General features: G+C 43.2%; 3 protein-coding genes across 7 annotated transcripts; all 3 read left to right on the forward strand.

Moving 5' to 3' along the window:
* The first annotated feature begins 11481 nt into the window (after nucleotides 1-11481).
* LOC121983226 (transcription factor bHLH35-like) lies at nucleotides 11482-12877 on the forward strand. Of its 2 annotated transcripts, none has more exons than XM_042536179.1 (5): nucleotides 11482-11614; nucleotides 11674-11836; nucleotides 11915-12118; nucleotides 12255-12425; nucleotides 12646-12877. In XM_042536179.1, exons 1-5 carry the CDS (start codon nucleotides 11538-11540, stop codon nucleotides 12724-12726), a joined length of 696 nt encoding a protein of 231 aa, XP_042392113.1. In that variant the 5' UTR covers nucleotides 11482-11537; the 3' UTR covers nucleotides 12727-12877. The 2 variants fall into 2 exon arrangements, with proteins under 2 accessions (XP_042392113.1, XP_042392114.1); XM_042536180.1 differs by having other exon boundaries at nucleotides 11483-11611; nucleotides 12646-12876.
* Nucleotides 12878-13194: 317 nt separating this feature from the next.
* On the forward strand, nucleotides 13195-17766 carry LOC121981695. The gene is made up of 3 exons (XM_042534347.1): nucleotides 13195-13669; nucleotides 17225-17324; nucleotides 17553-17766. Exons 1-2 carry the CDS (start codon nucleotides 13282-13284, stop codon nucleotides 17290-17292), a joined length of 456 nt encoding a protein of 151 aa, XP_042390281.1. The 5' UTR covers nucleotides 13195-13281; the 3' UTR covers nucleotides 17293-17324; nucleotides 17553-17766.
* Nucleotides 17767-21191: 3425 nt separating this feature from the next.
* On the forward strand, nucleotides 21192-25306 carry LOC121981696 (nitrate regulatory gene2 protein-like). Of its 4 annotated transcripts, none has more exons than XM_042534348.1 (6): nucleotides 21192-21345; nucleotides 21950-22129; nucleotides 22232-23408; nucleotides 23505-23713; nucleotides 23800-24023; nucleotides 24601-25306. In XM_042534348.1, exons 3-6 carry the CDS (start codon nucleotides 22256-22258, stop codon nucleotides 25214-25216), a joined length of 2202 nt encoding a protein of 733 aa, XP_042390282.1. In that variant the 5' UTR covers nucleotides 21192-21345; nucleotides 21950-22129; nucleotides 22232-22255; the 3' UTR covers nucleotides 25217-25306. The 4 variants fall into 4 exon arrangements, with proteins under 4 accessions (XP_042390282.1, XP_042390285.1, XP_042390284.1 ...); XM_042534351.1 differs by having other exon boundaries at nucleotides 22032-22129; XM_042534350.1 differs by lacking the exon at nucleotides 21192-21345 and adding an exon at nucleotides 21560-21715.
* The last annotated feature ends 97 nt before the right edge of the window (nucleotides 25307-25403 follow it).

Below are 25403 nucleotides of genomic sequence, written 5' to 3' on the forward strand. Positions count from 1 at the left end.
TGTTTTATATGAAAGAAATATATTAAAAAGTTTTTATTAATAGTCAATTAAGTCAAGTTCAAATAAGAGTTTTATATTTATATATTACTTTATGTTTTATTTATTACTTTAAGAAAATTATGTATTTGTTAGATAAAAATCTAAAAAGTGGCGATTGAGATATTGTTTACGCTTTAAATAAAAAGATGTGGTTTATATTATATATATATATATATATATAAAAAGTTCTTTTTAAGCCTAAAGAAATTAAACAAGTCAAAGTCAAATAATGGATATGAGCATCTTACAGAAAAAAGAATCATTATATCTTTTAATTATTATAAGAAAAACTTTTTATAAGTCAAAAGAAGTCAACTAAGTCAATCATATTCGGATCTATGTATTATATATTATGTTTATATCTAATGTCTCGATGCCACTAAAAGAGAAGAGGAAGATAAATATTAAAAAAAAAAAAAAAAGTCTAAAATTGTGATGCCTTTGGTAAGGAGTTCTTATGATAATAAAAATCTATCATTTTAATTACTGTAGGCAAAGTCTTTATAAATCAAAAGAAGTCGACTATTACAGTCAAATTATTCGCCAACATATGCCAGTAATAAATAAATGACGATGAAAAAGGATGAGGGAAAAAAAAGAGTAAAAACTAAACTCCCTATAAAAAGTTGGTGTCAAGTGGAAGGGGTGGACAACAGTCAACATATGCAATAACTGCTTTTTTTAAGTGCCGACTTACATATTTGATGATTTGATTATCATTAAATACTAATGTAGGATCATTATAGTTTAATACTGTTGGCTACCTCTAATCCAGTCCTAAAAAATACTATATAGATTGATCCGGTGGTAACGACGGGAGACCCTCATTGGCGGAAGGTCAATGACGCGTGGAGGTCAAAGGTCAAGAGATTCAACCCTGAGACCCGGCCGATCGGACTGAGAGGGCCGACCGGGAATCCCCCGAGCCGAATGAAAGACAACCCGACTAGGGGTTTCCGATGCTCATGGTAAAAAGATTTCAGGGTCGAGCGGGATGTCCGTTCGGTCGGGGCACAAGGCAACAAAGGCAGGCAGGAGCAATCTCATCCGAGCATACGACCGGGAATCCTCCCGGTTGGACCGATACCTACAACCGAGGCAGGAGTGATGTGCCTGCCAAGCGGTCGAATCGCTCGGCCCTGAAACAGACAGGAGGCGCAAGAGGACAAAGGAAACAGGGGATAACATCATCCTCGAGACATCTGCCGCCGACAAGCAGCAGAGTTGGCGGCTGAGCCGTACACAGGATCATACGGCGGAAGCTTCCACCGTCACATCCGGGATATGCTCGGACGATTGCGGAATGGCGTCAGAGGTACTTTTTTAACATGAGCTCGTTAAGGTATGTTTGGGGAAGCGTGCACGCATCGAGAAGCGTGCCCACGCCTCTCCTGGGTCCTATATAAGAACCCCCCAGACGTCGACGAAGGTATGCGCAATCCTCACTGTAGCCACAGTTACGCCGCCTCTCTCATTTCTCGTTGCATGACTTGAGCGTCGGAGGGTTGTCGCCGGGAAACCCCTCCCGGCTTGGCTTCTTTGCAGGTTCGTCGGAGATCTACACCACCCGTCGGAGACAGCGGAGAGCGCCACGTCCCCAGCGTCCGTCAACTCAGCGCTCGGACATGATCAAATTGGCGCCGTCTATGAGAACGCACCTGAATCCGAGCTTAGAAGATGGAAGAAGCTGGACGTCAACTTCTAGTAACGCTCTCTCCTGAGGAGCTCGAAGCACTCATCCAAGCGCGAGCAGCAAAAATCGTAGAGCAACAACAGAAAGCTCAGGCCGAGCGGGCAGCGCAGTAGGCGACATCAGCATCGGAGGGCCGAGTGTCACTCAAAGAGCGGCCGGAGCAGCTCTCAATATGGGGGCAAAATAAGGGACCGACCGGCACCCAGATGGGGGCGCCGCCCGCCCCGATACCTTTTCATCGGGCTCTGTTTCAGACGCCCTCGGAGGTCGCGCAAGCTAATCAGGACAAAGGATCTTCATCAGATGAAGCACCCGTCCGGGACGTCAGAAAAGGAAAAGTGCCCCGAACGGACGCGTCACCCGAGCGGATCAACCGACAGTTCTCGGATGCCATCCTGCGTGATCCACTGCCGAGGCATTATGTGCCCCCTGCGATCGGGGAATACAACGGGACAACCGACCCAGACGACCATCTGGGTAAGTTCGACAACACTACCACTCTGCATCAATACACAGATGGTGTGAAGTGCCAAGTGTTCCTCACCACCCTTGCAGGATCAGCGCATCGGTGGTTCTGAAGATTGTCTGACGGATCTATCACGAGTTTCAAAGAATTCCGAACGGCGTTCCTCTATCATTTTGCGAGCAGCAGGCGCCACCAGAAGACCAGCGTCAATCTATTCGCCATTAAGCAAGGCTCGAGGGAGTCGCTCTAAGCTTACATCCAACGCTTCAACCAAGTGGCCATGGACATTCCAATGGTCACCTCGGAAACAATGATGAATGCGTTCATGCAAGGGTTCGTGGACAGTGATTTCTTCCGCTCGCTCATCCGAAAGCCGCCCCGGGACTACGACCATATGTTGCATAAGGCCAACGAGTATATAAATGTGGAGGAAACCCAGGCGGCGAGAAGAAAGGAGGCCCTGAATGACCAACCAGCTTCCGCCGAGCGGAAGCAGCCCGTCAGTCACCAGCCCCCCAGAGGACCAAGAGCCGAAGCCGCCCGTCCTCATCAGTACACTCGGTCGCACGCCGTCCAGCAAGTCGCGGCTGATCGGCCCAAGCCCAAGGTGAAGGTATGGACTCCGATGTTTTGTTCACTCCATCAGTCAGCTACTCACAACACCCGCGACTGTCAGAGCCTCCCCCCATCACTCATCCTGCGCTAAGGAGCTACCACCACCGATCACCATCACCAGACCAGCGACATCAACAACGGAGCCCCATTCAAAGAATAGAAAGGAGATCCCCCGAGCGGCAACATCGTCAGCAGCCCGAAGCCCACCATCAGGCGTCGCATGAGCGACCTCAACCATCCGCTCGAGAGGAGGAGAATAGGAGCAACGCATCTTGAGAAGAAATCAACATCATCGCCGGAGGCCCGACTGGAGGAGACTCCAATAGAGCCAGAAAGGCACACGCAAGGCAGCTGAGGATACACGCGGTCGGCTGCAGCCAGGAGAGGCCGAGCGGACCCGAGATCAGCTTCGGGCCTAAGGACCTCGAAGGGGTCGAAGTCCCACACGATGATGCCCTGATCATTCAAGAGGTAATAGCTAACTACACTATTCACCGTATTTTCATTGACACAGGCAGCTCGGTCAACATAATATTCAAGAAGGCCTTCGACCAACTGTAAATCGACCAAGCTGAGCTACTGCCAATGACAATCCCCTTCTACGGGTTCACTAGGAACGAAGTCTTGCCAGTCGGCCAGGTCCGGCTGGCTATCTCGTTGGGAGAAGAGCCGCTCAAAAGGACAAGGACCACCAGCTTCATCGTGGTTGATGCTCCTTCTGCGTACAACGTTATCTTGGGGCGACCGGCTCTCAACGAGTTCCGGGCGGTCGTCTCTACCTCCTGCCAGAAGATCAAGTTCCCGGTGGAAGATCAAGTAGGGGAGGTGCGGGGAGACCAGCTGGCGGCTCGAAGATGCTATGTGGAGATGGTCCGAGCCGAAGCCAAGTCCGCTCGGAAAATGCCGCGAGTCGAGACTTGATCGACGAGAAGCGAGCCAAAGCGTCCGTCCGGCTGATGGCCTACAGACAGAAAATGAAACAGAACTACAACCGTCGCGTGATTCCCCAAGCATTCCAGGTGGGTGACTTGGTCTGGAAGAAAGTGAAGTCAGTCGGGGACGTAGGCAAGCTGAAGGCTCCCTGGGCAGGACCCTTCAAAGTCGTCGAGAAACTCCGATCGGGAGCCTACTACTTGAAGGATGAGGATAGACGGCGACTAGAGAGACCATGGAGCACAAACCACCTCCAGCCCTATCGGGTCGGATGAAAGGTGCGCCGATGTAATATATTTCATGAATATTCTGTTTGGATGTATCCTTTGGCTGTAGGAATGAAAGTTATAAGAACAAAGCAAAGGCATGAGCATTGTGTGCCCAGCGGGTAGCTGTATGAAGGCATGACGAAGACCCCGTGTCGATCGGCCGGGCGTATATTATCCGAGCCACAGGCTCGATGGCGATCCGAGCTGTAAGCTCGATGGCGAAGACCCTGTGCCGTTCGGCCGGGCGTATATTATCCGAGTTGTAAGCTCATTGTTGAAGATCGTCGAGCAGCAACGTTAAATCTTAAAGTCGAATCGGCGACTATAAACCCCCCGGCCTGAAGACCGTCGAGCAGCGACGTTAAATCTTAAAGTCGAACCGGCGACTATAAACCCTCCAGCCCGAAGACCGTCGAGCAACGACGTTAAATCTTAGAGTCGAACCGATGACTATAAATCCCCCGGCCTGAAGACCGTCGAGCAGCGACGTTAAATCTTAGAGTCGAACCGGCGACTATAAACCCTCTGGCCTGAAGACCGTCGAGCAACGACGTTAAATCTTAGAGTCGAACCGGCGACTATAAACCCTCCGGCCGGAAGACCGTCGAGCAGCGACGTTAAATCTTAGAGTCGAACCGGCGACTATAAACCCCCCTGTCTGAAGGCGTCGAGCAGCGACGTTAAATCTTAGAGTCGAACCGGCGACTATAAACCCCCCGGCCTGAAAACCATCGAGTAGCGATGTTAAATCTTAAAGTCGAACCGGTGACTATAAACCCTCCGGCCGGAAGACCGTCGAGCAGCGACGTTAAATCTTAGAGTCGAACCGGCGACTATAAACCCCCCGGCCTGAAGATCGTCGAGCAGCGACGTTAAATCTTAGAGTCGAACTGGCGACAATAAACCCCCCAGCCTGAAGACCGTCGAGTAGCGACGTTAAATCTTAGAGTCGAATCGACGACAATAAACCCTCCGGCCGGAAGACCGTCGAGCAGCGACGTTAAATCTTAGAGTCGAACCAACGACTATAAACCCCCCGACCTGAAGACTGTCGAGCAGCGACGTTAAATATTAGAGTCGAACCGGCGACTATAAACCCCCCGTCCCGAAGACCGTCGAGCAGCGACGTTAAATCTTAGAGTCGAACCGGCGACTATAAACCCTCCGGCCCGAAGACCGTCGAGCAGCGACGTTAAATCTTAGAGTCGAACCGGCGACTATAAACCCCCTGGCCTGAAGACCGTCGAGCAGCGACGTTAAATCTTAGAGTCGAATCAGCGACTATAAACCCCCTGGCCTGAAGACCGTCGAGCAACGACGTTAAATCTTAGAGTCGAACCGGCGACTATAAATCCTCCGGCCTGAAGACCGTCGAGCAGCGACGTTAAAACTTAGAGTCGAACCTGCGACTATAAACCCTTCGGCCGGAAGACCGTCGAGCAGCGACGTTAAATCTTAGAGTCGAATCGGCGACTATAAAGCCCCCGGCCTGAAGACCGTCGAGCAACGACGTTAAATCATAGAGTCGAACCGGCGACTATAAACCCTCCGGTCGGAAGACCGTCGAGCAGCGACGTTAAATCTTAGAGTCGAACCGGCGACTATAAACCCCCCGGCCTGAAGACTGTCGAGCAGCGACATTAAATCTTAGAGTCGAACCGGCGACTGTAAACCCTCCGGCCTGAAGACCGTCGAGCAGCGACGTTAAATCTTAGAGTCGAACCGGCGACTATAAACCCCCTGGCCTGAAGACCGTCGAGCAACGACGTTAAATCTTAGAGTCGAACCGGTGACTATAAACCCCCCGGCCGGAAGACCGTCGAGCAGCGACGTTAAATTTTAGAGTCGAACCGGCGACTATAAACCCCCCGGCCGGAAGACCGTCGAGCGGCGACGTTAAACTCTAGAGTCGGACCGGCGACTATAAATCCATCGGCTTGAAGACCGTCGAGCGGCGACGTTAAACTCTAGAGTCTGACTGGCGACTATAAATCCCCCAGATGAGGCAGTGTCGCGTTGAAGCACTTCAGCAAGACACTAGCAGAAAGTCCATGAAAAATGGAAAGTCATTTGACCGATCGACACAGTAAAGAAAAACACTAAGCGAAAAGCTCATAGAAATCCCAGGGAGGGTGGAAGGTCGTTTGACCGATCGGCGGAGGAAAGAAAAACACCCCAGCGATAAACGCATAGAAGTCCCAAGCATAGTGGGAGGTCGTTTAATCGATCGGCGAAATTAAGAAATTCCCTACGGAAAAAAGGTCGAGCGACCGATTGGCATAGTTAAAAGGAACACTCAAAATAAAAGGCTAACATAGCAAGAGTGGCCGTTCATTTAAAAATAACATTTAAAAGTTACAAAGGCCACATTAAAGTCTAGCTGATCGGTAGAATTACAGGAGATACTTCATTCAAGGTAGTTGAAAATATATTTCGGGATGGTAGTGAGAAGCGCCGCTTGCTCTGTAGTAGGGATGACCACGGAGTCGGGGAGCTGACCCTTGGACTTCAAATAGTCCGCTGTGGCGGTGATGACCAACTCGAAGGCAATCACCAGCCGGTCGCACACCTTCTCCACAACTTTCGCCGAGCGGATGTAGTTTTGCCTCAAGGCGGCAACGCGGCCCGGCTCCGCCTCTTGGTACTCCTTGAAGGCAGCACGGGAAGCATCGAGATCCCCCTGCAAGTCCTTCAAATCGTCCTTGAGTTTGTCACCTCCTCCAAGCGGCTTTTCTGCTCTCCTTCTAGCAGCTCGGCTAGCTCATTCACACGCTGCTCTAGAACTCGGGCTTCCACATTCTTCTTTTCCAGATCAGCGATGGCGGTGTTCTTCCGAGTGGTGGCGAGCTGAATTTTGTGGTCATAACTTTTGACCTGCTTGTTAAGCTGGTCCAGCATGTAAGCATGGTCGGCCGTCTTCTTCCTCTCGGCTTCTAACAGATCCTTGGTTTTGGCGAACTCCTTCTGCAGCTCGGCATAAGAAGGGCCTTGGGAAGACGACGGGTCGCCTTGACTCTTCAGCCTTCTCAGCTCCTCCTCCACCATTGCCAAGCGGTTTGAGACAGCAATCTCTTCCACCCATCGCTGATGTATATAGAAAGATTAAAAGGCCGATCGGGAAGGCTACATAAAGAAGAAATAAACCTTACCCCTGTGGATTGCTGCATGTAGTTGTCAGCTAGCTTGTCAAGCGGTATCATGGCCACACGGGCCCGAGCGTCCGCCCACATCTCAGCAAGAGGCCCCTTCATAGTGATCATGTGTTCGGGAGTCGTCGACCGCTCGGACTCGACCATGAACGCCTCAGTAGGGAGGTGCAGAGTGACCCTGATAGTATGGTGCCGACCCAGAGTCGTCTGAGTGGATGCCAAAGGATCGGAGGTCGGGTTGGACAATGTGGACAAAATGCCCGAGCGGAGGACTCGGCGTGGTGCGAGAGGAAGGGAGCTAATCGGCACCGCTTCGATTGGCACTGCAGGCGCATCCAGCTGAGAGGGAGTCCGGTCGGAGGAGAGCGCCTCCACCGATGGTACTTTGCCGCGTTGAGAGGCGGTGGCTATCCACTCAGACGCTTGTACCGCGGAGGTTGCCGAACGGAGAGGCTTCTCAACTCGTCGTCTTTTCCTGTCGAGCGGGAGCTCATCCTCCGGTTCGGAATCTTCCTCCCGAACGGACGGTTCCTTGCTAAGAGTTGCATCGCCAGCCGCATCCATAGGCGAAGCCTGAGCGGCCGACCCCCCTGCTTGCGCTTGACTCTCATTCTCGTGCGAGCCGACCGGGGCGATGCCCAACTGCTCCATTTCCTTGGTCGCTGCCGCTTCGAGCGCGACCACTTTCTTCTTCAAAAATCTGAACAGCTCGGACTTCATTACGATATTCGCTTTAAAGAAAAGAAAAGGAAATCAGTTAGAACTCAAGGCAAATGTACAAATGAAGTTCTTACCAAAGTTGCTCGGAAGGGGAGTCCGGCTCGGACTCAAACCAAATATGTACATCACTCCTTCAGGTAGGAGCTTGTTGATGTCAAGCTTCAGACCGGCTAGCAGATTCGCTGCTTGAAAATAGTCTGGTCGGGTCTTAAACTTCTTCAGCTCGGGAGAGATGGGCAGTCCGACCTGCCATTTCGTACGGAAGGGGAGCCGCCCAGGAACACGAAGGTAGAAAAAGTTCTCTTTCCAATGTTTGTTGGAAGAGGGCAACTTATCAAAAAAGACTAAGCCGGGCCGAGCTTGGAACAGATAAGTGTCCGGCTCGGACTGCTTGGGATAATAAAAATAATAGAAGACCTCCGGGCGGAGGGGAATGTTGTGTATCTCAAATAAGACCACAACTCCGCACAGGAGGCGAAAAGTATTGGGAACCAATTGGGCGAGCGAAATGCCAAAAAAGTTGCAAACTTCAACAATGAAGGGGTGGAGGGGAAACCGCAGACCGGCTACAAATTGGTCGCGGAAAAGACAAAAGGCGCCGCTCGGTGGTTTGTGTGGTCGAGCGAAAGGTGAAGGTAAAATCAGTTCAAAATCGGAAGGGATATCAAAAGCGTTAAACAGGCTCTCGACATCGCGCCAATTGAACCACGACTCCATGGTGGTATACCATGGGCCGAGAGCCGGGTCCGCAGGCTGAGAGGAACTTGCCATCGCCAGAGCAATAGAGGAAGCAAAAATCGAAAGGGAAAGCAAATGAGCAAGTGAGAAGAGGAGCAAAGCAGTAACCAAAAGACGAAACGCGGCCAAGAGCGTGAAGAAAACACAGGAATCAAAGGAAGAAAGGCGGAAGAACCTTACAAAGAAGCTGAGGATTGAAGGAAGGAGGCGGAAAATCGTCGGAGAACGGAAAATCGGAGTCACCGGAACGCTGAAGCACCGAGGAAGGCTGCGGGACACGCGAAGGCAAAGGTGCGGCGGAGGAAGAAGGTGAAGGCTTTATAAGGTCGGGCCCGATCGGCCTCTACCGTCGGATGCAGGTCACAGGAACGAGGCCCACATCGGGTCGTTCATTTCAAACCGCCGATGTCCCATCGAACACATCGCCGAGCCGTACAATGACGCCAGCGAGGCACCAGGTGGCATGATGCCATAGGGGCGCATTTAATGAGCGTTATTATGGCGCGTAGCGCACATGCTCGGTCTTAATGGAGAGGATTTACACGAATCTCGAGGAGATCCGAAGGGCGTCAGCGTTGACCGTCGACACAGTAGCAAAGCCAGCGATAGTAAGAGGCCGAGCGGCCGGGAGGAGGAACATTCCAGAAAGTGGCAGAGCGGTGTCACTCCGGCCGATCGGCAGTCCAGTCAATCGGACTTAGTGCCTCCTTCGACTAGACTTGAGGGGGAGGCATGTGATCCGGTGGTAAGGACGGGGGACCCTCGTTGGCGGAAGGTCAATGACACGTGGAGGTTCAAGTTCAAGAGATTCAACCCTGAGACCCGGCCGACCAGACTGAGAGGGCCGACCGGGAATCCCCCGAGCCGAATGAAAGACAACCCGACTAGGGGTTTCCGATGCTCAAGGTAAAAATGTTTCAGGGCCGAGCGGGATGTCCGTTCGGCCGGGGCACAAGGCAACAAAGGCAGGCAGGAGCAATCTCATCCGAGCATACGACCGGGAGTCCTCCCGGTTGGACCGATACCTACAACCAAGGCAGGAGTGATGTGCCTGCCGAGCGGTCGAACCGCTCGGCCCTGGAACAGATAGGAGGCGCAAGAGGACAAAGGAAACAGGGGATAACATCATCGTCGAGACATCTGCCGCCGACATGCAGCAGAGTTGGCGGTCGAGCCGTACACAAGATCATACGGCGGAAGCTTCCACCGTCACATCCGGGATATGCTCGGACGATTACGGAATGACGTCAGGGATACTTTTCTGACATGGGCTCGTTAAGGTATGTTTGGGGAAGCGTGCACGCATCGAGAAGCGTGCCCGCGCCTCCCCGGGGTCCTATATAAGGACCCCCAGACGTCGACGAAGGTATGTGCAATCCTCACTGTTGCCACAGTTATGCTGCCTCTCCCATTTTTCGTTGCCTGACTTGAGCGTCGGAGAGTCGTCGTCGGGAAACCTCTCCCGGCTCGGCTTCTTTGCAGGTTCGTCGGAGGTCTACACCACCCGTCGGAGACAGCGGAGAGCGTCATGTCCCCAGTGTCCGTCGACTCAGCACTCGGACAGGATCATAGATATTTTATAATATGTTCTTTCTTTCTTTTTCTTCTTATTCATTTTTTTTTTTTTTTTGATTTCTAAAGCTCCATCTGTAATTCTTGAATCTATCCCTACCTGCCTGGAGTTGAATGATCAAGTTGGCTGATATGTTACTTACTCTCAACAATTGATCTTCACCATCTTGCTCTACCCTCCACTTGTTTTCTCCGACATTCTTCATGGTTTTATCCGACTACCCTTGCTCATGTCGATGCCACTCTTGTCTTCCTCTTGCTCGGCTTGATTGCACCCATTGAAGGAACTGAGAAGAGGTTCTTGGAAGTTCATTTTAGTTTTTCTTCGGTATCCTAAAGATGGCAGGCGGGAGCTAGACTTTAAATGATTATAGCTCTCAAGTTTACATCACCAACAATGTTGAATGATAGAGAGTCATCTTGAAAGCCACCAACACTCAGCTGAACTTCAGGAACCTGCAACCTTTCCCAACACCAACAAATTCAGAAATTTGTCTAAAAAAGAATCATAGTGAATTCAATTTGCAGCGTAATTATGTTGTTAATTTGTCAATTTTCCAACCAATTGTTTGCTACACTTGTATTTATTAGACTTTAGTACTGCTTTTAATTGGTCAATCATTTGTTCAAAAATGTCTATAAAGTAATTAATCGAGAATCATCATCAAAACAAAAATGCCACTGTAGATGTATCTTCTTTTTTGGCAGACGAGTTTTTTTTTTTTTTTTTTGGGTCTCCGCGGATTTATGGTGATGTAAACAGGGCGTCGCCTCTCCTTCGGTATCCTAAAGATGACATTTTATCGCGATGGCAGGCGGGAGTTAGACTTTAAATGATTATAGCTCTCAAGTTTACATCACCAACAATGTTGAATGATAAAGAGTCATCTTGAAAGCCACCAACACTAAGCTGAACTTCAGGAACCTGCAACCTTTCCCAACACCAACAAATTCAGAAATTTGTCTAAAAAAGAATCATAGTGAATTCAATTTGCAGCGTAATTATGTTGTTAATTTGTCAATTTTCCAACCAATTGTTTGCTACACTTGTATTTATTAGACTTTAGTACTGCTTTTAATTGGTCAATGATTTGTTCAAAAATGTCTATAAAGTAATTAGTCGGACATCATCATTAAAAAAATAACACTGTAGATGTATCTTCTTCTTTTTTTGGCATACGAGTTTTTTCTCTTTTTTTTTTTTTTTTTTTTTTTTTTTTTTTTTGGGTCTCCGCGGATTTATGGTCTCTCTTCCCGCTTCCCTTCCCTTGCCTTCCTCTACAAATAACAGGGCGTCGCCTCTCCTTCTCTCCAATTTTCACTGGGCGAAACTCGCAGTCGCCATGGACGACATGGGCGGGGACTACAGCCTCTACTGGGAAACCAAGCGCCTCATCGACTCAGAGGAACTCGCGAGGTTGTTGGTCAATTCTCTGTATTCTTACTAGCTTCTTATCTTGTCTCTGTTTTCCGGTGCAGCTGGGGCTTCGAGGAGGCCGTCGCCGGGGACCACTACGACTCCAGCTCCCCGGATGGCGGCCCCACCGCCGCCGCGAAGAACGTTTCCATGGAGAGGAACCGCCGGCGGAAGGTCAACGAGAAGCTGTACGCGCTCCGAAGCGTCGTTCCCAACATCACCAAGGTGATTACTTACTCGCGGCGAGATGATCTTTTTTCGAGCGAATTCTAAAGCTTTATACGTGTGAATTGACGAGGCCAGATGGACAAGGCGTCGATCGTCAAGGACGCCATCGATTACATTCTGCAGCTTCAAGATCAAGAGCGCCGTATGCAAGCTGAGATTCTTGCGCTCGAGAATCTGAAACAGGGCAGGGCTGACCATGACCTCGAGTTCTGCGATGACATGCACTTGGTCCAGAGGAAGAAGAAGAGAACGGCTTCAGAGCCGATGCAAGCAATCGAAGTAATTCTCTCTCATTCTCTCTCCAAATTCTCAATCAATCACTGCAAAAAGAAGAAAAAGAAGATGAAGAAGAAAAAAACAGCCTTTTTTCCCCTGTTCCAACACTGATCTGCTGTTTGATGGCCATGGCACGCAGCTCACAGTGAGTGCACTGGGGGACAAAACGATGGTGGTAAGCATCACCTGCAAAAAGAAGCATGACGCCATGATCAGGCTCTGCGAGCTCTTTGTGTCCCTCCCACTCAAGATCATCACGGCCAACATCACCTGCGTCTCCGGCAGCCTCTTGCATACTCTGTTCGTTGAGGTACTTAATGATTCCGACCTTTTTGCCCTTTTTTTATTCATATTACAGTATGACGTTACTACTGCATGATTTGCATGATTTCAGAAACTAGTAAACTTTCTTGCATCAACAGCTTCACCTTTCCTCTTTTGCCCAAGCACACGTTTATTAAAACGCTGAATGTTTTGGAACATTAAAATCTTTGTCCAAAGTCTAATCGAGGTAATATAATTATCCGCAGAGTGATGAAATGAGGACCGAACAGTTGAAGGAAGAGATTGAAGCAGCCATCATACGACTTGGGAGCCCAAGGAGGCCGTAAAAAAAAAAGAGACGTTTTTACTTAATAATTACTTAATAATTAAGTTCACGCCTTGCGGCCTTGACAGTCCATCCCTACACTATGTAAAGGGAGGTAAATGACGTATATGAACGATGAAATGTTATGGTCTTCATAAAATATATTTTATACGGTAAAAGACGATTTATTTATAAACCACGGGCTATTAATGTAGGTTGTCAAGACATGAGTACAATATTAAAAAAACAAAATTAATTTAAGTAAGGGCTAAAGGGTCTTACCTAGTGGTCGGATCTGGTTGGATTGAATCTGAGCCGTCATGGTGTTCGCCCACTGGTTTTTTTTAATCGGTGGCCGGGACCGTAGTTTTTAAAGGGATTTGGTCTGGTATTAGTTTGAGTACGAATGGAGCCCACTTATAACGGCTGCGTGGCGAGGTAACGCACTAACGCGCGTAAGAATTCCGCGTAGGATGAGGTGGTGGATGTAGAGTTATATTCTTCCAGCGGTTCCGTTCTAATCCGCCTCTCTCTCCGCCGGTTCCCCCATTTCCTTTCCTCCTTCCCGTTCGAATCGATGGCTCGCGTCTTCTCCCACCTTCGAATTCGCGATGCCTTCCCTTTCAACCGCCTCATCGCCGTCCGAGAACGCTCTCACGCGCGGATCATTGAGATCGACCTCGCCGCCGAGGCTGACGCCGGTGAGGGCGAAGGCGAGGGCGAGGTTGATGTCGACGTCCTCAGCCTCCGACGCCTTGAGGATGCTGTTCGCGCGATCTCTGTACGAAGGGCGGCTCCGGATTGGCTCCCTTTCGTTCCGGGATCCTCCTATTGGTTTCCCCCGCCCAGACGGGCCGGCGGAGTGGTGGATGTGGTGAAAAAGCTAGCGAATCCTCTGACGGAGGAGGAGAGCATGTCCCTGACAACTGTCCGCGGGTGGCCTTCTTCGGCTTACTTCGTTGACGGTGATGGATCAGTTTTGGCCTTTGTCTACTAGATTAAATTATATACCTTTATTTCGGTTCTTCATCGCTTTAGTAAAGTTAGTCTTTTGAGGCTTCTTAGTCGTTAGATCTGTTTGTTCTTTTAATAAAGGTTTGCTTCAGGTAAGCTTTTAGAAATTTTCATATTTATCTCAAGTAAATAGAACGAACTTAGATTTTTTTGACCAGTAGCGTAACTAGTCAGGAAGGAATCGCCCATTTCATATCTGGAACATACAACTAACTTGATTTCACAGTTCTTCTTTTTGCTACTTTTTGAACATATTCTGTATGCAAAATTTAAATGTGATAAGTTCTTTAAGTAATTCTTAGAAATTTAGATCAAGTGAGTCTCTATTGCAAAAAAGCACTTCAAGTGAAAATTTACAATGTCATAGCTGTGTCAAACAGCAAGTATATATTAATTAGTTTGTTTTGTTACTTGTTTGGCACTCTAAATACCATTAGGTTTGATCCTTTTACTTAACATATCCACGACTTGATAGCACAGATCCTTTGTTTCATTTTTGCATTCTTAATGAAGAGATCAATTGGCAAGTAACAATTGTTAGAATTTAGCAGTGAAATTAGGAGTAGCTTGCAATTAATATCCTTGTTTTCATCTGCTTGTTAATGAATGCTACTGTCTGATGGACAATGTTCACACTGAACTTAATGAACATTTAGAAAATAGTACTTAAAGAATCATATTCTTCCCATAGATGTAGAAATTCTAGGAACTCTGCAGAATTAGGGTTGCTGGCATTTGAGTATAGAGAGTTTGATTTCAGGTTTCCTTGTAGAATAGGGATAGAAAATATGGCAGAAAACCTTGCATAGATACTCCAATGGCTCGCCCAAGTGTAACTTTAAGTTTTAAAAATGGTATGCAAATGACATTGGCCCAGTTGCTGCATAGTCCACGTGCAACTAGTGGTTGTGGAAAAAATACCAAATTTTTTATGTGAAACATGGTAATCTTCTTTAGGCAACACAATTTTATCGAATGTTTCATAATTATTTCAGTCCTCTCATCATCTGAACAAACGTGTAAGTTCTTCCTCTTCACCAACTTATCATTCATTAGTTTATATTTCTAGTGAAAGTTGATTCTTGATTTTAGTAGTTTGTTAGAAATTTGTTTGCGAAAAGAAAATCTCACATCAAGCTCAACTCAAGTAAAATTTTTTTGGACTATCTAAAAATAACTCCTTTACACTTACTACATCCTTTTTCATTTCTAATTCTTGTCCTTTTTCATTGTTTAACAATTCAATTGAAGTAAGCTTAAACTAAATAATTATATTTGTTCTTTCCATTTTTTGATATACATAATATAATAGTTGAACTGAACAACTAGGTTGAGTTGAATTTTTTCAATTGAAAATTCACACAATTCCAACAGCCTATGCATGTGCTTCCATAAAGACCATGATTCTAAAAGCATTGGCATGAGATATCATAACTTCTAATTGTTAACCAAGCAAACGCTTTTAGCAATTCAGTAAGAAGTATTTCTGACTTTGCAGCAAGATTGGTTATTCTATTCCCCCTACAATAACTGTAATTTTTCTTTTCAGTGAGAATTTTCTTGCTTCATTAATAATCTAAAGACCTTTTTTGGTTCCCAGTTGCAACTATTAGTTTAGCAAGTTTTATGAAAATTTTAGGTGTTAGGTGACCAATTATGGTGTTTTACCCTAGCTTCTAAGAGATTTTGAGAGGGATAGAAAGTAAGAGGAAAATGAATGTGCGTCCATTTTTACCCTTGATTTAAACCTATTAGGAATGATGATGAAAAAGTAAACTCTTTGGCTTGGTATATTTCTTCTTTTGCAAATCATATGTGAAACTTGTTATTCAAATTCTCATCACATTATCCCTGTTATTCAATTTTATCTGTGTTGACTAATTTTCTAAATGTGTATTTTATATTTATTATAATCACAATCACATTTGTTAATAATGCTTAGAGGGCGAGGCACTATTCTAATAACTATACAAATCCACTTATAGAAAATTAACCAAATCATTCAGACATTGTAAAACATACAAACATAAGTGTCCTTGAAAGTAGACAAAGGGAAAATAAAATTTATCAAATATACCTATCCACATTATGGTTGTAAATTAAGTGCAATATTATCACATGGATTATTCTTTTTTCATTTGCTAAAATGACTTACAAATCTTGGACCAGTGAGTCTGTTTGTTGTATTCTTTAAAATCATCATGTAAAACTATCTTTTTGTAGAATCATATTTTGCAAGTCTATAATATCTTTGACTAATGACAATGAGAAGATCATTAACGAAAACAACAACATGCATGACTCACCATAGTTTGAGATAAGCTTAGTAGATGAAAATGAATAATACATGTTTTAATAATTATAATGTACTTTGTTTCAATGTGCATGGAAGTTAATGTAAACAGTTGAATTTGATAAGTTATACTTCTCTTTTCCTACTTCCAGCAAAACTTGTATTTGTATCTTCTACAATTTATAAATAATTTGGCTAATTTTCTCTAAGTGAATTTGTATAGTCATTAAAATCTTATTATTAACATGTTTGATTCTAGTTATAATAAATATAAAATATACATTTATGAAGTTGGTTGAAATAGTTATGAAAAATGAACTTGAATTGCCACAATAATTTAATAAAAATTCTCACAATACTATTTTCTATTTTAAGTTTTAACATATCCATTTTTTACTCTTTTTTTTTTTAAAAAAATATTTTCTATAAACTGAGAATAGAAAGATAATACTCCACAAATTTTCAGATACCGGATGCAGCATAAGTTTTTTTTCTCCAATAAATTAGATGAACTCCTTATGTTTTAAGAACTAAGTAAACTTCGAGGCTCTCTAAAGTTCTAGAATGCAGATGAGACCATTGAACATGCGTAAATAGGAATTTATAGTGAAACTCTTTGCTTAGTCGTCTTAATTTTATTTAAAACAGTCTGGGCTCTGGTTTACATGATGTAAACTCAATTACAGCTCCTGTGATATGTGAATCTTGTGGCGTTTATCCAACAATACTTTGGCAATGCTATGGCAGTCGAAACAAAAAGATGTAAACGAACTTGTACTTACTGAGCAATAAATAAATAGCATAAATATATTTGAAGCTGGTCAGGAGATGGCACATTATTTTACATGTAGATTTCATTTAGGTGTGCTATGTATAATTTGGCTTCTTCTTTTTCATTATTTAAAAAATAGCATAGTTCACTTGAACACGCAGCTTAAAATTTCTTAAACTGTATCAGAAATGCCCTCTTTTTTTTCTTTGAAGCTTTGATGTTGTGTTTATGGGCAAACGGTGGAATCACATGGTAGTGATTTGAGGTCATTAAAAGTGATTTAATAAATTTGAATATTATTAGTGACATAGTATCAGTGGTGGACGATATCCCTAAAGCTAAACTCCATTTAGCCAGGATTTACTCTGCTGCTGCTTCTTTTTGATTTGGTAACTTTGCTTGATGAGTTTTGCTGTCATAACATAGCAAAATCAACCACAGGTGTCTCTCCGCGTTCTGTAAAGAAGAATATGAAGAAGGCATCAGCACAGTCAGATGATGAAGATTGATTAGTCTCTTCTGATGGACGGAGCTGGGCTTGGTGAGAAATTTTGTTTCACATACATTTGTTGATATTTTTTTTCTAGAATATATGCTTCTGCATTACACTCAAATGGTTGCATCACAATAATTTAACTAATAAAAATCTGGAACACTGATCTAAGGTCATATCCATCTACTATTACATAACCACTCTATTCTTATTGGTAGTTTTCAGACTTAATTTTAGCATATTTTGCTGATTATTTTATATGATTCTTCAATGCAGATTCACGCCTTGTAAATAATTTAGCTGTTGTGCCCTGCAATCCAAGGGATGTAAATAGGCGAAGCATACATCACCTGTGCAATTTGTTTTCGTTTTCCCTTTAATCTTGTTGCAACTTATCGATGTATGTGCTACTGGTTCTACTATGAGTGCTATTTTAGAAAGCCAGTAACCTTTAGCTTCTCTCACAAAAAACTCTTCTCGTTAAACTTAACATTGAACAATTCGACTCAGAGCATAGTAATGTGTGGCTATCTTTGCTAAAGCTATCTTCTGATGCTACTTCAACTTCTCAATTTTTTTTAAAATTTTCTGGTGTTGTTCAGTAACTATTTATTAAACAAAACGATATGTTTTACAAAAATTCTAGCGAACTGTTGTTCTTGTCAAGTTAACTGGCGTATTCTGTTATATAATCATAATCTTTTAATAGATTATTTTTGTATCACATTGTGTTGTTTTAACATTCAAATATAGGAAGTACCAGTGCATGCTGAATTACTATTTTTTTTAAAATAAAAAATAAAAACTGCACATATTTTTCATAATATGTGGCACACAGTAGTATTTACTCTGTGGAAATAAAAGTGTTTTTTTTTTTTGTTTTTCATTATTATTATTATTATTATTATTTTCCCTCAATGGCTAAAGAGGAGACATCCTTCCTGGGACACAAATCTGGATTCCTGATATGTTTTCATGTACCATCACAAATCAAATCTCAGGCCTATGACTCCTCTCCTCTGTACTAAGAATATCAATTTTCTTCTTTTTTTTTAATTTTAAAAAAAGGTAAAGACAGAAATTCTTTGCTGGCAAGTAACTGAGAGAGCAGACAACTCCAACTGATAAGAGTGGTTATAAGATTCTCAGGTACTCTCTCACAGAAAAGAGTGATTCATTTTATTATTATTTCATTAAATATTAATTATAAAATAATGTAATTTTAAAAAGAAAGTATAAATTATATATGAAAAATGAATCATTCTCATTCCATTCTATTCTATTTAGCCGTCTATTATGCATTGTTTCTTATATCTTCAGATCATTATTGCCAGTGCTTTCTCATCTTTAACCAAAGCTGTTGTTCTTCCTACCATGACGCTGCTTTTCCAGAGATCGAGGAGGACTCTGTCGACTGCTGCTTTATTATGTTTTAATGCTCTGGAACTCTGGTAAATTTGTTGGGATGATCAAAACCCAAAACCAAAGTTCCTTTTTACGTACACAGTTTGAGCATGATACGACGCATGATCAAAGAGCAGCGAACACATTCCCAAACAAAAAATGAATGAATCCAAAAATTATGTGATATATGCATCAAAATTGTCTGTTCGCCTGTCTGCGGAAGAAGAACCTTTAAGATTCCCGTTGTTCCCTGAGACCTTGGGCACGACGGTGCAGCGCCAGTACAGTGAGCCACGGCCTTGTGGCCTTCCGCGGAGGAACAGAGCTTTCATTCTTCGTGCAGAGATGGAAGAGGAAGATTAAGGCTGCAAAGCTTGAGGGCTTCCGAGTTTGATGAGCAGAAGAAGACGATCCATTAGAGATCGTAGCAACGAGGGAACATCATTTTTTTTTTTTTCTGTTCTAATAAATCAGTGTTCGGATATTGAATATCGACGTATTTATCCGCATAGTAATTTATATAGGAGATAAATGAGGTGCTTTTGTATGGGCCCCACCCGATTCCCTTTCTATCTTTTTTTGCTTTATCCGGCCGGTTCAAATATTACTTTTTTTTTTCATTTTGTCTTAAATTCTAGCCCTTTAATTTACTTCCCTAATTGTGTCATTAGTATTAATTGGCTTCCCAAATCCCGCAAAAATACATTCGAGAATTCGGCTACTGCATCCACCATCTCCTGCCTAGTGCCAAATTACTCGTTTGCCCCCCTCACGTACTAAATTATATATTATTCATTAATGTTTTTTTAATTTATTAAGATTTTAAATTAATAAATTTGTACTGATCGAATTGTTTTGCTAAAAAAATAATTGCCGTTTAATGAGCAGAGAGGGCTCAAGAAGATATTAGCCGATCTAAGCATTTGCTAAAAAAAAAAAAAGCTAAATTTATGGGGGTGTATTTAATCAAGAGATTGAATGATTTTCATTGATTTTTTTTTAATGATAGACTTTTGTGGAGTTGATTGATTTTTATTGACTTATATAGAATCTCGTGTAGTTGTGAAAAGAATTCTATGGAGTTCTATAAATTTTTTTGCAAGACTTTTATAGACATTATAAATTTTTTCATGGAAATTTATGGATTTATGAGAAAGAAAAATTCGTTTCATTATTGCCAATATGATAAACATCGCTCCGCATTCGATTCGCTATTGTATCTCTCCATGCATTGACATTTGCTCGTTGTTATTCTTGAGTATCAGATAATTGATCAAAGCAATCGACACTTTGAACTTGTTCTGGTAAGGATGATAAAGCTTCATTATCTGGTTCAACTAGAAATTCATCAGAACGGCACTCCTTGTGAAGAAAATTATACAATCCGACATAAATCAAATTTTTTATAATAAAAATTTTATTTTAAAAAAGATCGTAAACTTTAAAAAAAATTAAAGAAAAACTAAAAAAAGGTAAACTAAAAAAATCGTAAACTTAAAAAAAATGTAAAGAAAAAACATAAACTTAAAAAAAAAAAAACGTAAAGTCAAAACTTAAAAGAAAACCTAAACTAAAAAAAACATAAATTTCAAAAAAATAAAACGTAAACTTTAAAAACAAAAAAAATAGAAAAAAGCATAAAATTCAAAAATAATAATAATAATAAAGTTAAAAAAAATATGTATATTTAGTTTTGTAACAGAGGATAACACACCCTAAAGTAATCTCTATGGTAGACCGTCGATGTGATCAAGGTGGTGAAGGAATAACATCGAGAACAGTGTTAAATTTGATCAAGGTGGTGAAGATTCTTTGTTGAATATGCGTCAAGTTGGACTGTATACTATATTGTATTGGTAGGCTCTGGACGGGGCTCAAAGAAATAATCAAAATCGAGGAGCGGAAAGAGAAATGACTTATTCGTAAAAAATTAAAATGATTTGAAGTCTATAGAAATCTCAAGGGTGAGGAGAAGACTTTTTATTTTATATTTAAACTTGTACCAAGTATTTTGGAGAGCTCTCATTGGTTAAAATTTATATCAAGGAATTCTAAAAGAATCCATGAAAATCTATTAAAATTTTGGATATCAAAAGATTTTCATAGAGTTTTTAAAAGTCAAGTTTGAATACCACATGACTTTTTAAAACTCTATAAAAATCTAATTTGGATACCATTAGATTTCTATAGAGTTTATAAAAGTCTAGATTGAATATAATTAGATTTTTAAAATTTACAAAAGTCATTCAAAGTAATTAAAAGTTTAACATTGAATACACCCCCTTTAGTTTCTAATTGCTGTGATGATTAACTTCATCTTCATGTGTGCCTCATTAATGAAAATTGGGACAAAATATGTGCGGGCGAATAAATCAATTAAAACAGTACCAAATGTTACATGTTGACTTTGTAATAGTATTTTTTTTGTAATTACGGAGAAGCAGAAGGGTAAAGTTCGTGCTTAAGTAGTACTCTCCTTTATATGCGCTGCGCTGGTGCTGTGCTCCTCCATTCCTCATTTGACCGTTGCCTCTCTCTTTTTCTCTAACATCTCGCTCTCATTGATGGAGTTTCTCAGATGAGGAAAGCTTAAGTGATTCCAGTTCCATGTGCAGCGGAATTGGATTCCTCTCATGTCTTGCGAAGGTGAAGGTTTCGCTCCGAGGTATGATTTTTCCCCTTTTTTTTTATTATTATTATCTGTTTGTCTTTCTACCTTCTTTAGAGATGAACGATTTGCGGAGTTGAATGTACCACTATTCGTGGAAGGGAGATTTCCTATTGATCTTTTATGAGTTTTTGTCATTTTTCTCCTTGTTTTTACGCCTTAACTGCGCATTTCAGAGTTTTAATGCAACGCTTTTACTGCTTTGTCCTTTTTTCTTCATGTGGTGGTGGTGGAATACGGAATACCTTCTTCCAAACCAGGTTTATCGGTTTGTGTAGACGGCTGGATCAAGACTTCAGACTTTGTTTTGCAGGATTTTCTTTCTTAGATTTGTTCATTTATGTTATTCCAGTCAAGAGATCCACATGTATGTTTTTCTTTTTTAGCCTGTTGAACTATAGAGTACTCGTTTTTTCTTCTGTTTTTTTAGGGATTGTCTTCTCCGGTAACTAATTAATTTTCTTCAGATCCTCCGATCATGGTTTTCTTCTGTCCTTTAGGACATGGAAGTTCAAACCATCAGATCTTCTTCTTCTTCATCATATTTTTCTTCATTTTTTATCTCAACCCCTTGATTCTGTCTTTTTGTTAATCATTTCAGTATTACGTGAAGAAATAAGAGTCACAATGGTAAAACTTTGAAGCTAAGAATCTAACCGAGTTAACTTAATCTCAATATTCAGTCTGGTGAAGGGTTTCTGCTTACTGCATTTTCTTTGCTCGGTCCCATCTTGTGAAGGAAAAGGGATTCAGAAAATTACTCTAGTTACCTCCACTGTTCGTAAGTTCCTTCAATACTTGTGCATATCAATTTTAGTTCATAATTGTTGAAGGATCTAGTTCCAAAAATAAGTTGAACGTCAGTTTATACTTCATACCTCAGGAAATCTTCACCATCCTTCAAGAGATGGGATGTTCGGCTTCGAGGTTGGAAGATGAGGAGGCTGTCCAGCTCTGCAAAGACAGAAGAAACTTCATAAAACAGGCTGTTGAGCAAAGGAACCGCTTTGCTTCAGGGCACATTGCTTATATTCAGTCTCTAAAACGAGTCTCTCACGCTCTTTGCAATTTTGTTGATGCCGATGAGGAACATGACACCTTCTCAGAAGCATTCACTATGTCTCCATTCATGCCTGTGAAGAAATCAAGCCCGGAAATGATAGGCATTCCATTCAAATCCACTGTACCAGCACTTGACCAATATGAGAAAAGGATGGGGGTTCCACTCAACTCTGCATCACACACAAATCAGTCCCAGGGAAGTAATTTTCATGTTTCGAGATATTTGAGATCGGGAGGGAGTCCTTCGGTTTCTGTTGAAGAGCATCCTCAACCATCAGAGACAGTGAGAATCAACTCTTATTACCCTATGGAGCATGATGGAAGTGATACATATTTCACTGCGCAGGCTTCCCCATGGCACTCGACATTCTTTTCATCAACTTATGAGAGACCGAACTTCCCTCCACCGTCACCACAAAATCCACAGTGGGACTCCTTTTGGAATCCTTTCTCTTCACTAGACACTTATGGATACACATACCAGAGTAATTCAGTTCACATGATCAACGACGATGATGTAGCAGGACTAAGGCAAGTAAGAGAAGAAGAAGGAATTCCCGAATTGGAAGAAGAAGGAGCAACCGGGGAAGACAAGCCTGCGCAGATAGAAACTCAGAATGAAGCATGCGAAGTTGATTCAAATGATACTAGAATGAGCGGGGCAAGTGTAGATTCTTCAGCAGCCATATGTAAAGAGCCTAATGTGCAAGGAATTAAGAAGTTTCACACTAAGAGTATCAACGATATTCGAATATCAGAAACAAAAGATGCCATAGAACTTAAAATAACCAGAGAGAAGGGAATGGCAGGGAAGATAAAGCCTGCAGAAGAAACCCCAGGTTTTACTGTGTACTTAAACCGAAGGCCAAAAAGCATGCCAGAAATCATGAAAGATATCGAAAGTCAATTTTTGCGGATTTGTGACTGTGCTCATGAGGTTTCAGTATTGTTGAATGCGAGCAGAGCTCACCATGCTTCAAGTTCAACTGAAATTGCTGGTATTTGATTCAAGTTCTCCAATAAAGTTATATAGTACGAAATGATTCTGAATTTAGTATTATGGTTTTAATATATCACCTGCATTTCTGCTACAGCTAAAATGATGAATCCAGTTGCCCTCTTCCGGTCTGCATCTTCGCGTTCATCCTCTTCTAGGTTCTTTAATGCCTTTTCCACTTCAGGATGTGATGATTATGAAAGCAGCAGTGATTATTCGGAGGAGTCATGGACGACATCAGGAAACCACCAGTCAACATTGGATAGATTATATGAATGGGAGAAGAAGTTGTATGAGGAGGTTAAGGTAGTTCTTGTGATTTGCAAGGTCTACTTTGGATCCATCCAATTGAGGAGGTTGATATTATCTAAGATCATGTTTTTACGTCGCAGGCTGGAGAACGCTTAAGAATAGCATTTGAAAGGAAACACATGCAAATGAGAAACCAAGATGTCTATGGTAAAGAGACTTCATCTGTTGACAAAACAAGATCAACAGTAAGAGATCTACATACTCAGTTAAAAATTTCTATACATTCAGTTGAGTCAGTTTCAAGAAGAATTGAAACTCTGCGGGATGAAGAATTGCATCCACAGCTGATCGAGTTATTGCAAGGGTATGCTTCAAACTTCTGCTTATTTTTCATGTTCAATTAATGCCACTAGACTAACCAAGTATGACAAAGAAGTCGTTCTATAGATGAATAATGTATGTTCTAAAGCTACTATAAAGTAGTATAACAAATACTACAAATTTCTGAAGTCGAATTCTCAAACACTAAGCTACTGCAAAGAGACTTATGTATGTCCTAGTAAAAGCAGGACAATGTTTGCATTTTCTATTATTCTCACTTAGGTAAGAGTTGTATCAAGGAGGAACCAATTGTTATCTGACATCTTGTTCATTCTTGTCACTTGCATCTACCATTCTTTAGGTCATGTAAAATTGCATCAGGGATGAAATTGAGTCTCCATTATTGCACCATTGAATAAGAAAAAGAAAAAATGGGACCACGGATCAGAATATAGTTGGTTCTGGAAGGGTTAAACAAGCTACACATGAGACAGAGTTGTTATCGCTGGCTCTTTATTTTGTTTGGTCTGCTTGTTACCACGGGCGGTGGGGATCCACCGAGTCCAGAGCAACGTCAAATCACGTCCGTCTAATTTGTACATATGGCGATTGCGGCGCAGGTTAGCGAAGATGTGGAGGACCACAGCCGACTGCCACCGGATCCAGAAGCGCACGATAGACGAGGCCAAGCTCCTGATCCTCTCCGCCGGGAAGGTATTGGACGAGGCGGTTATCCCGCCGCCGCCTAGGCAAGCCCGATCTGCCGCCGCCCTGGAGGCGGAGCTCCGGAACTGGCGCGCGTGCCTCGAGATCTGGGCGGAGGCGCAGCGGGCCTACGCCCGCGCTCTGGCCAGGTGGGCCCTCCGCTGCGGCGACCAGTTTGACGGCGGCGGCGGGCGGTCCCCGCTCTCCCCGCCTCGTCCCTCCGCAGGTGGCGCGCCGCCGGCTCTCGCGGTGTGCGCACGGTGGTCTCGGCTGCTGGAGTCGTTGGGGGTGGCGCAGGTGGTGGACGGCCTGGACTTCTTCGCGGCGGGGATCGCGTCGGTGAGCGGGATGGAGGCGGCGGACGCGGAGGGGGACGACAAGGGAGGAACGCCGGCGACGGCAGAGATGGCTAGGAGAGTACTATGCGCGGGGATGTCGGTGGCCGTCAGCTCGCTGTCGGAGTTCGCGACGAGGTCGGCGAACGGGTACGAATGCTTGGTGCGTGGCGGAGACGGGAGTGCAGAACCGTAATTCCAACGTAGTGGTCTTCTTGTTATTAACTTGTAAAAGTAGTGGCAGCTTTGACGATAGATTTATTTTAGAAGTTTAACCTATTTATTATATTTCTGGTAAATTGGCAAATTTGTGCCAAATATCGTTTGGCAAACCCTTGAATCGACGGCCCAAATTTTTTTTAGTGATATACAAGATTTTTTTT

Source organism: Zingiber officinale, chromosome 5A (assembly GCF_018446385.1).
Source record: "Zingiber officinale cultivar Zhangliang chromosome 5A, Zo_v1.1, whole genome shotgun sequence".
Classification (NCBI taxonomy): domain Eukaryota; kingdom Viridiplantae; phylum Streptophyta; class Magnoliopsida; order Zingiberales; family Zingiberaceae; genus Zingiber; species Zingiber officinale.

What these genes read in the sequence shown, in the direction of transcription:
- LOC121983226 (XM_042536179.1), top strand. Translation starts at nt 11,538, where the DNA reads ATGGACGACATGGGCGGGGACTACAGCCTCTACTGGGAAACCAAGCGC. An exon ending in TCGTTCCCAACATCACCAAG is followed by an intron (nt 11,837 to 11,914) that starts GTGATTACTTAC and finishes TGACGAGGCCAG; the next exon opens with ATGGACAAGGCGTCGATCGT. An exon ending in TGCATACTCTGTTCGTTGAG is followed by an intron (nt 12,426 to 12,645) that starts GTACTTAATGAT and finishes AATTATCCGCAG; the next exon opens with AGTGATGAAATGAGGACCGA.
- LOC121981695 (XM_042534347.1), top strand. Translation starts at nt 13,282, where the DNA reads ATGGCTCGCGTCTTCTCCCACCTTCGAATTCGCGATGCCTTCCCTTTC. An exon ending in TTCGGCTTACTTCGTTGACG is followed by an intron (nt 13,670 to 17,224) that starts GTGATGGATCAG and finishes AATCAACCACAG; the next exon opens with GTGTCTCTCCGCGTTCTGTA.
- LOC121981696 (XM_042534348.1), top strand. Translation starts at nt 22,256, where the DNA reads ATGGGATGTTCGGCTTCGAGGTTGGAAGATGAGGAGGCTGTCCAGCTC. An exon ending in AAGTTCAACTGAAATTGCTG is followed by an intron (nt 23,409 to 23,504) that starts GTATTTGATTCA and finishes TTTCTGCTACAG; the next exon opens with CTAAAATGATGAATCCAGTT. An exon ending in AGTTGTATGAGGAGGTTAAG is followed by an intron (nt 23,714 to 23,799) that starts GTAGTTCTTGTG and finishes TTTACGTCGCAG; the next exon opens with GCTGGAGAACGCTTAAGAAT.